General features: G+C 53.1%; 1 protein-coding gene across 1 annotated transcript in view; it reads right to left on the reverse strand.

Annotated features, from left to right (window-relative positions):
• The window catches only part of LOC122542295 (chondroadherin-like), a 27,686-nt gene that overhangs the window by 13,107 nt on the left and 4,866 nt on the right, over positions 1-9,713 (reverse strand). The window contains exon 3 of the mRNA XM_043679900.1: positions 2,860-3,310. Coding sequence (XP_043535835.1) covers positions 2,860-3,307 — 448 coding nt within the window. The 5' untranslated portion in view covers positions 3,308-3,310. The remainder of the gene's footprint in view (positions 1-2,859; positions 3,311-9,713) is intronic.

Raw genomic sequence — 9,713 nt, forward strand, 5'->3', positions numbered from 1 at the left:
CTAGCTTATCTCTCCACGCTTCAGGCTCTCTGCCTTTATTCCTGATGAAGGGCTTTTGCCCGAAACGTCGATTTTGCCTGTCCTCGGATGCTGCCTGAATTGCTGTGCTCTTCCAGCACCACTGATCCAGCATTAAGTGTATAAGTCCTGCTAAGATTTGCTTTCCCAAAATGCAGCACCTCGCATTTATCTAAATTAAACTCCATCTGCCACTTCTCAGCCCATTGGCCCATCTGATCCAGATCTTGTTGTAATCGGATGTAACCCTCTTCGCTGTTCACTACACCTCCAATTTTGGTGTCATCTGCAAACTTACTAACTGTGTACCTGTTATGCTCGCATCCAAATGATACTTTTTGTCACTTACATAAATTATTTGGATGCGAGCATAAGAGGTATAGTTAGTAAGTTTGCAGATGACACCAAAATTGGAGGTGTAGTGAACAGCGAAGAGGGTTACCTCAGATTACAACAGGATCTTGACCAGATGGGCCAATGGGCTGAGAAGTGGCAGATGGAGTTTAACTTAGATAAATGCGAGGTGCTGCATTTTGGGAAAGCAAATCTTAGCAGGACTTATACACTTCATGGTAAGGTCCTAGAGAGTGTTTCTGAACAAAGAGACCTTGGAGTGCAGGTTCATAGCTCCTTGAAAGTGGAATCGCAGGTAGATAGAATCGTGAAGAAGGCGTTTGGTATGCTTTCCTTTATTGGTCAGAGTATTGAGTACAGGAGTTGGGAGGTCATGTTGCGGCTGTACAGGACATTGGTTAGGCCACTGTTGGAATATTGCGTGCAATTTTGGTCTCCTTATCAGAAAGATGTTGTGAAACTTGAAAAGGTTCAGAAAAGATTTACAAGGATGTTGCCAGGGTTGGAGGATTTGAGCTATCGGGAGAGGCTGAACAGGCCTGGAGCATCGGAGGCTGAGGGGTGACCTTAGAGGTTTGCAAAATTGAGGGGCAGGGATAGGATAAATAGGCAAAGGCTTTTCCCTGGGGTGGGGGAGTCCAGAACTAGAGGGTAAAATTATGAAGGGCATGGATAGGATAAATAGACAAAGTCTTTTCCCTGGGGTCTGGGAGTTCAGAACTAGAGGGCATAGGTTTAGGGTGAGAGTGGAAAGATATAAAAGAGACCTAAGAGGCAACCTTTTCACACAGAGAGTAGTGCATGTGTGGAATGAGCTGCCAGAGGATGTGGTGGAGGCTGGTACAATTACAACATTTAAAAGGTATTTGGATGGGGATATGAATAGGAAGGGGTTGGAGGGATATGGGCCGGGTGCTGGCACTGGGACTAGATAGGGTTGGGATATCTGGTTGGCATGGACGTGTTGGACCAAAGGATCTGTTTTCATACTGTACATCTCTATGACTCTGTGATTTTTAACTTAGCATTCTTGCATTTATTCTGTGAATTCTGCAGAGTGGTTAACAAGTTGGCTCTGAATTAAGACAACCATAAAGCTTTTAATGTGATTCATTTGGCTTCTTCAAACCAAGATATATTCATCATCAAACAAAAAAAAAGTACTGCAGATGGAAGTCAGTTTAAAAAAAAAGAAATCACTGGAAAATTTTAATCGGTCTTGAAGCATTTGTGGGGAGAAAGTCGAATTAATTTCAGATTTAGTGACACTCTTTCAGAATTTCACCTGAAATGTGAACTCTGCTTTCTCTCCATAGATGCTGCTGAGTTTTTCCATCAATTTCTGGTTTTGATACAATCGTACTTACCTGATCTGGCTGACAAGTGACTCCAGAGCCGCAGCAATGTGGTTGATTCTTAACTGCCTTCTCGGTAGTTGGGGATGGACAATAAACGCTGGCCTAGTCAGTGATGCCCATATCCCATATGAATCTTTTTAAAAAGTGAAGGGACTTAATGTCTACAGTTGTATAACCCACTATCCCACAAAAGGATCATACTCGCCTGCTTTCTCAATGATATATAAGATTTGATTTAACAACCAATCAACCTCCTTTTCTCCCATTATAGAAATTGTTGTGATTTGTTTGAATTTTGGCTTTCTTGCATTTGTTCTGGTAAGTGCAAGATGGTAGTTTCAGTAACATCTCTTTCTTCCTCACCCTCTCACTCTGTCTATGCCTCCTGCATCCCCAAGGAATATCTGTGTTCGTGAGGCTACAAAAGATTTGCCAGGATTCGGAGTCCTGATCTCCTAGTGAGGATTCTAAGCTGGTGTAGCAACCCTGCAAACTGCAGCAGACACATGGGGCTGGAAGTTATCAAGGCATTGGAAACCTGGCACAAAAAACAGACCCCAAGACCAGAGCCGATGACAGTGGGACCAACTTGATGTCACCATTGATAGTTCAGTCAATGTGGGCAGCTCTGAGGTTTCAAGCTCAGGAACACCTCAGAGTGGAGGTATTGTTGTGGACCTAAGAACCAAGTGAAACTCAGGGTGTGGGAAGTGTCCACCATCTCCAGGGAATGTCCTTTATTTTGGGAGGGGTAGGGGGAGGCAAATGTGCAAAGATGATGAGAGGTTGTGTTGGTTTCCATTTCCTCTCCAAGGCTCACTCTGCAGGCATAGCATCACATGAGGCTTCAATGGTTTTCCCCAGACTATTGTAGGGAAACTGTTTCTATGAAACTGGGTTGAGCAGCCATGGTGTGGGATAAATATTAGCAGACTCTGATATCCCATGGGCCCAATAGCATAAATGCAGCCATCCGTGAGCACAGCCATGGTGTCAAATGTTTTCCTGGAGTACTGTGAGCTGGCACAATGTTAGAAGTACTGTACAAATGTGTTATTGTACAGTATGCTGTTCCTTCATCCTTTTTAATAATAATTGAAAGGTCACTGGATGAAATGGTCATGTGTACCTGGCATAATATTGGCAATGAGGTTGTGTTGCAAGTATAGCAGCCTCAAACCAGTTATATTCCCAAAACTTGCAGTCGGCAGCGTCTCGATGTTGTTGCCCACAACATGGAGAGTCCTCAGTTTGCTCAGTCCTTTGAAGGCACCCGGACTGATCTGCTGAATGTTGCTGTTGTGGAGCTGCAGTGAGATTAAACTGGAGTTGTTGAGGAAGCTGTCCCCTGGGATCACTGGCATCTGACCAGAGTTAAGTATCAGTCTTAGAGTGGTCTTGGGCAGCTCAATGGGGAGGTCACTCAGGCTGAAATTGACACAGGTGACATGATGGTGATGGATGCAGGTACAACCTGGTGGGCACTGGGTGGGCGCTGAGGGGACAACAGATTCCACTGTAAGAGTAAAGTACACCCATGGTGTCACTGAGCACAGGAGGAACCAAACGCTGACCATGTTCTGTGGAAATGAGAGGTGAAATAGTTGAGCAATTTATTTGGATATGGCAGTTATTTCACAAACAACAAAGACACACCATTGAGGTAAATGGAACTTTGTGAGGTGTATCCAAGAAATCAAACAAACGAGTTTATAAAATGGAATACATTTAGAGGTTATTGAGAGGTGGAGACATTTCGAGTCATAGAGATGTACAGCATGAAAATATACCCTTCAGGCCAACTTGTCCATGCTGACCAGGTATCCTAAATTAATCTTGTTCCATTTGCTAGCACTTGCCCCATATCCATCTTAAACCCTTCCTATTCATGTACCCATCCATTAAATGTTGTAATTGTATCCACCTCCACCACTTCCTCTGGCAGCTCATTTCATACACGTACCGCCCTCTGTGAAAAAATTGTCCCTTGGGTCTCTTTTATATATTACCCCTCTCACCCTAAACCTATGCCCTCCAGTTTTGGACTCCCCAACCCCAAGAGAAAAGACCTTGTCTATCTATCCTATCCATGCCCCTCATGATTTCATAAAACTCTATAAGGCCCCCTTCAGCCTCAGACACTCCAGTTAAAACAGCTTATTCAGCCTCTCCCTGTAGCTCAAACTTTCCAACCTGGCAACATGCTTGTGAATCTTTTCTGAATCCTTTTAAGTTTCACAACATTGTTAATTAATCGATTTTCATTGTCAGCATTTGGTCAAAAGCCAAACCATTGTCCTGTTTCCTTGTTGGATCTGGATTGATAAATGTGCACACTCTATTGCAAGCAGTGGTGCATTAGCTGAATTTTATTTCCTGGATTACAAATGAGCAAATTGGCACCCTCAACCAAAAAGCTTTCAGGAATTGATGAAGGGATTGAGAGGTGCTAACAATTGGACAATCCCAGATAAGGCTTCCCTTATCTGTAACACACAGAGGACCACTTGTTTTCATGCTGTTTTCACACTTGAACATTGACCCACAACAAAACTTGCTGATGATTTTCAACAAGTAATCAGCTTTGAACCTGATGAAGTACGATAATGCAATTAAGAAGTGTCAAATCTCAGTATTTCAATGAACCAAGAATTTGTCTTGACTTGGCACTTTCAGAACCCATAACCAATTCATCATGAAATTAGCACTGTAATGCAGAAGGAAAGAAAAACTTGCATTTATGTAGTGCTTTTCATTACCACTAAGCACCTTGAAGCCGATTACAGACAATGAAGTGCTTCTTGAAGTCCGCTTGCATTCCTTTAGCAATAAATGCCAAAATTCCATTGCCCTTTTATTATCTTCTGGAATTGCAGACCAATTTTCTGTGACTTAGGCACGAGGATACCCAGATCCCTCTGCACTGAAGGTTTTTGAAGTTTCTCTCCATTTGGATAATTTGCTTTTTGTTCATCGAACCAAAATTGATAACGTCACACTTATCCACATTAAACTTCATCTGCCAAATTTTAACCCACACCTAACTTATTTATAATCATTTGTAAGTTGCTTCTTTTGTGTCATCGCATATTTGCCTTTAATACGTTCTATCCATTATAGGTTGTAAATTGTTGGGCCTGAGGACCCTGTGGCTAGTTTCAGTTAGCTAACTTCTACTTTCTATTGCTTAGCCAATCCTCTATCCAAGCTCGGGGCAGCACGGTGGCTGCATGGTTAGCACTGCTGCCTCACAGTACCAGGGTCCCAGGTTCGATTCCAGCCTTGGGTGACTGTCTGTGTGGAGTTTGCACATTCTCCCCGTGTCTGCATGGGTTTCCACCGAGTGCTCTGGTTTACTCCAAAGATGCGCAGGATAGGTAAATTGGCCATGCTAAATTGCCCATAGTGTTTGGTGCATTGGTCAGAGGGAAATGGGTCTGGATGGGTTACTTTTCGGAGGGTCGGTGTGGACTGCTTGGGCTGAAGGGTCTGTTTCCACACTGGGGAATTTAATCTAATAAATTACCCCATATCATGTGTGATCTTACCTTGTTATTAACCATTTGTGTAGCACCTCATCAAATGCCTTCCAGAATTCAAGATATACTACCGTTAGAGGATCTCCATTGCCAACTTTGGTTATTATATCGCCAAAGAATTCTCGCAAATTAATTAAACATCATTTACACACAGTATGTTCAAGGCCCAGATTTTTTTCTATACTAATGGCAACAAGGGATGTGGGGCTAGCACAGAGAAATAGCATTGAGGTAGATGATCAGGCTTGTTTTAAAATGGTGGAGCAGGCTGAATGGCCGGTTGCTACTCTTGTGTAAAATAAAGACAGTGGTGGACTAGGCTGCGTCCAGGCTCCTGTGCCTGGACTTGTCCTCTTTGTCTGCTTTTTCTTTTTCCTTCTTTCCCTTCTTTTTTCTCAAACGTATTTGATAAAGAGAGCTCTTCGGTAGGAAGGCAGCTCCAATGGATTCTGGAGCAGCAGTGGCATCTTTAGAGGCAGCACTGCTGACCAATGTAACCCGGAGCGGGAACTCTGACATGGGCTGGTGTAGCCGGGAGTGGGGAGTCTGGCAGCACGGCGTGGGCCGGTGTAGCCCGGAGCGGGGAACCTGGCAGCACGGCGTGGGCAGGTGTAGCCCGGAGCTGGGAGTCTGGCAGGGACATGGTGTGGGCTGGTGTAGCCTGGAATCGGGAGTCTGGCAGCATGGCGTGGGTTGGTATAGGCCGGAGCTGAGAGTATGGTAGCATGACGTGGGTCGGTATAGCCCGGAGTGGGGAGTCCGGCAGCAAAGCGTGGGCTGGTATAGCCTGGAGCAGGGTGTCTGGAAGCATGGCGTGGGCCAGTGTAGCCCGGAGCGGGGAGTCTGGCAGCACGGCGTGGGCTGGTGTAGCCGGGAGCGGTGAGTATGGCAGCACGGCGTGGGTCAGTATAGCCAAGAGCGGGGAGTAAGGCAGGGACATGGTGTGGGTCAGTATAGCCCAGAGCGTAGAATCTGGAAAGAACATGGTATGGGCCGGTGTCGCCTGGAGCCGGGGGTCTGGCAGCACAGTGTGGGTCGGTATATCCCGGAGCGGGGAGACTGGAAGCATGGGGTGGGTTGGTGTAACGCGGAGCGGGGAGACTGGAAGCACGGGGTGGGTTGGTATAGCCTGCAGTGGGGAGTCTGGAAGCACGGCGTGAGCCGGTGTAGCCTGGAGCAGAGAGTCTGCCAGCATGGCGTGGGTCGGTGTAGCCCGGAGCAGAGAGTCTGCCAGCACGGCGTGGGCTGTTGTAACCCAAAGCGGGGTGTCTGGCAGCACGGCGTGGGCCTGTGTAGCCCAGAGGGAGGTGTCTGATAGCATGGCATGGGCCGGTGTAGCCCAAGGGGGGTGTCTGATAGCACGGCGTGGGCCGGTGTAGCCCGGAGGGGGGTGTCTGCCAGCACGGCGTGGGTCGGTGTAGCCCGGAGCAGAGAGTCTGCCAGCACGGCGTGGGCTGTTGTAACCCAAAGCGGGGTGTCTGGCAGCACGGCGTGGGCTGTTGTAACCCAAAGCGGGGTGTCTGGCAGCACGGCGTGGGCCTGTGTAGCCCAGAGGGAGGTGTCTGATAGCACGGCATGGGCCGGTGTAGCCCAAGGGGGGTGTCTGATAGCACGGCGTGGGCCGGTGTAGCCCGGAGGGGGGTGTCTGACAGCACGGCGTGGGCCGGTGTAGCCCGGAGCGGGGAATCTGACAGCACAGCGTGGGCCAGTGTAGCCCGGAGCGGCGAGTCTGGAAGCACGGCGTGAGCCGGTGTAGCCGGGACCGGAGAGTATGGCAGCACAACGTGGGTCAGTATAGCCCGGAGCGGGGAGTCTGATAGCATGGCGTGAGCCGATGAAGCCGGGAGCGGGGAGTCTGGCAGCACGGTGTGGGTCGGTGTAGCCTGGAGCGGGGAGTCTGGCAGCACGGTGTGGGCCGGTGTAGCCTGGAGCGGGGAGTCTGGCAGCACGGTGTGGGCCGGTGAAGCCCGGAGCAGGGAGTCTGGCAGCACGACCTGGGTCGGTGTAGCCCGGAACGGGGAGACTGGCATCACGGCGTGGGCCGGTGTAGCCCAGAGCGGAGACTCTGGCAGCACGGCGTGAGCCGGTGTAGCCGGGAGCGGGGAGTCTGGCAACACAGAGTGGGCCGGTGTAGCCCGGAGCGGGGAGTCTGGCAGCATGGCGTGGCCGGTGTATCCGGGAGCGGGGAGTATGGCAGCACGGCGTGGGCCGGTGTATCTGGGAGCGGGGAGTCTGGCAGCACGGCGTGGGCCGGTGTAGCCAGGAGCGGGGTGTCTGGCAGCACAGCGTGGGCCGGTGTAGCCCGGAGCGGGGAGTATGGCAGCACAGCGTGGGCCGGTGTAGCCCGGAGCGGGGAGTCTGGCAGCACGGCGTGGGCTGGTGTATCCGGGACCGGAGAGTATGGCAGCACGACGTGGGTCAGTATAGCCCGGAGCGGGGAGTCTGATTGCATGGCGTGAGCCGATGTAGCCGGGAGCGGGGAGTATGGCAGCACGGCGTGGGCTGGTGTATCCGGGACCGGAGAGTATGGCAGCTGTAGACTGGAGCGGGGAGTCTGGCAGCACGGCGTGAGCCGATGTAGACTGGAGCGGGGAGTCTGGCAGCACGGCGTGAGCCGATGTAGACTGGAGCGGGGAGTCTGGCAGCACGGCGTGGGCCGGTGTAGCCCGGAGCGGGGAACCTGGCAGCACGGCGTGGGCCAGTGTAGCCCGGAGCGGGGAGTATGGCAGCACGGCGTGGGCTGGTGTATCCGGGAGCGGAGAGTATGGCAGCACGACGTGGGTCAGTATAGCCCGGAGCGGGGAGTCTGATAGCATGGCGTGGGCCGGTGTATCCGGGAGCGGGGAGTCTGGCAGCACGGCGTGAGCCGATGTAGACTGGAGCGGGGAGTCTGGCAGCACGGCGTGGGCCGGTGTATCCGGGAGCGGGGAGTATGGCAGCACGGCGTGGGCTGGTGTATCCGGGAGCGGGGAGTCTGGCAGCAAAACGTGGGTCGGTATAGCCCGGTGCGGGGAGTCTGGCAGCACGGGGTGGGCCGGTGTAGCCTGGAGCGGGAAGTCTGGCAGCACGGGGTGGGCCGGTGTAGCCCGGAGCGGGGAGTCTGGCAGCACAGCATGGGCCGGTGTAGCCCGGAGCAGGGAGTCTGGCAGCACAATGTGGACCGGTGTAGCCCGGAGCAGGGAGTCTGGCAGCACGGCGTGGGCTGGTGTAGCCCAGAATAGGGAGTCTGGCAGCATGACGTGGGTTGGTATAGCCCGGAGTGGGGAGTCCGACAGCAAAGCGTGGGCTGGTATAGCCTGGAGCAGGGTGTCTGGAAGCATGGCGTGGGCCGGTGTAGCCCAGAGCGGGGAGTCTGGCAGCACGGCGTGGGTCAGTATAGCCCAGAGCGGGGTGTCTGGCAGGGACATGGTGTGGATCAGTATAGCCCAGAACGTAGAGTCTGGAAAGGACATGGTGTGGGCCGGTGTAGCCCGGAGCCGGGGGTCTGGCAGCACAGTGTGGGTCGGTATAGCCCGGAGCGGGGAGACTGGAAACACGGCGTGAGCCGGTGTAGCCTGGAGCGGGGAGCCTGGCAGCACGGCGTGAGCCGGTGTAGCCCGGAGCGGGGAGTCTGCCAGCACGGCGTGGGCTGTTGTAACCCAAAGCGGGGAGTCTGGCAGCACGGCGTGGGCCGGTGTAGCCCAGAGGGGGGTGTCTGATAGCACGGCGTGGGCCGGTGTAGCCCGGAGGGGGGTGTCTGACAGCACGGTGTGGGCCGGTGTAGCCCGGAGGGGGGTGTCTGACAGCACGGCGTGGGCCGGTGTATCCGGGACCGGAGAGTATGGCAGCACGACGTGGGTCAGTATAGCCCGGAGCGGGGAGTCTGGCAGCACGGTGTGGGTCGGTGGAGCGGGGAGTCTGGCAGCACGGCGTGGGCCGGTGGAGCGGGGAGTCTAGCAGCACGGCGTGAGCCGGTGGAGCGGGGAGTCTGGCAGCACGGCGTGGGCCGGTGTAGCCCGGAGCGGGGAGTCTGGCAGCACGGCGTGGGTCAGTATAGCCCAGAGCGGGGTGTCTGGCAGGGACATGGTGTGTGTCAGTATAGCCCAGAACGTAGAGTCTGGAAAGGACATGGTGTGGGCCGGTGTAGCCCGGAGCCGGGGGTCTGGCAGCACAGTGTGGGTCGGTATAGCCCGGAGCGGGGAGACTGGAAACACGGCGTGAGCCGGTGTAGCCTGGAGCGGGGAGCCTGGCAGCACGGCGTGAGCCGGTGTAGCCCGGAGCGGGGAGTCTGCCAGCACGGCGTGGGCTGTTGTAACCCAAAGCGGGGAGTCTGGCAGCACGGCGTGGGCTGGTGTATCCGGGAGCGGGGAGTCTGGCAGCAAAACGTGGGTCGGTATAGCCCGGTGCGGGGAGTCTGGCAGCACGGGGTGGGCCGGTGTAGCCCGGAGCGGGGAGTCTGGCAGCA

This window comes from Chiloscyllium plagiosum, chromosome 39, assembly GCF_004010195.1.
Source record: "Chiloscyllium plagiosum isolate BGI_BamShark_2017 chromosome 39, ASM401019v2, whole genome shotgun sequence".
NCBI classification, from domain to species: domain Eukaryota; kingdom Metazoa; phylum Chordata; class Chondrichthyes; order Orectolobiformes; family Hemiscylliidae; genus Chiloscyllium; species Chiloscyllium plagiosum.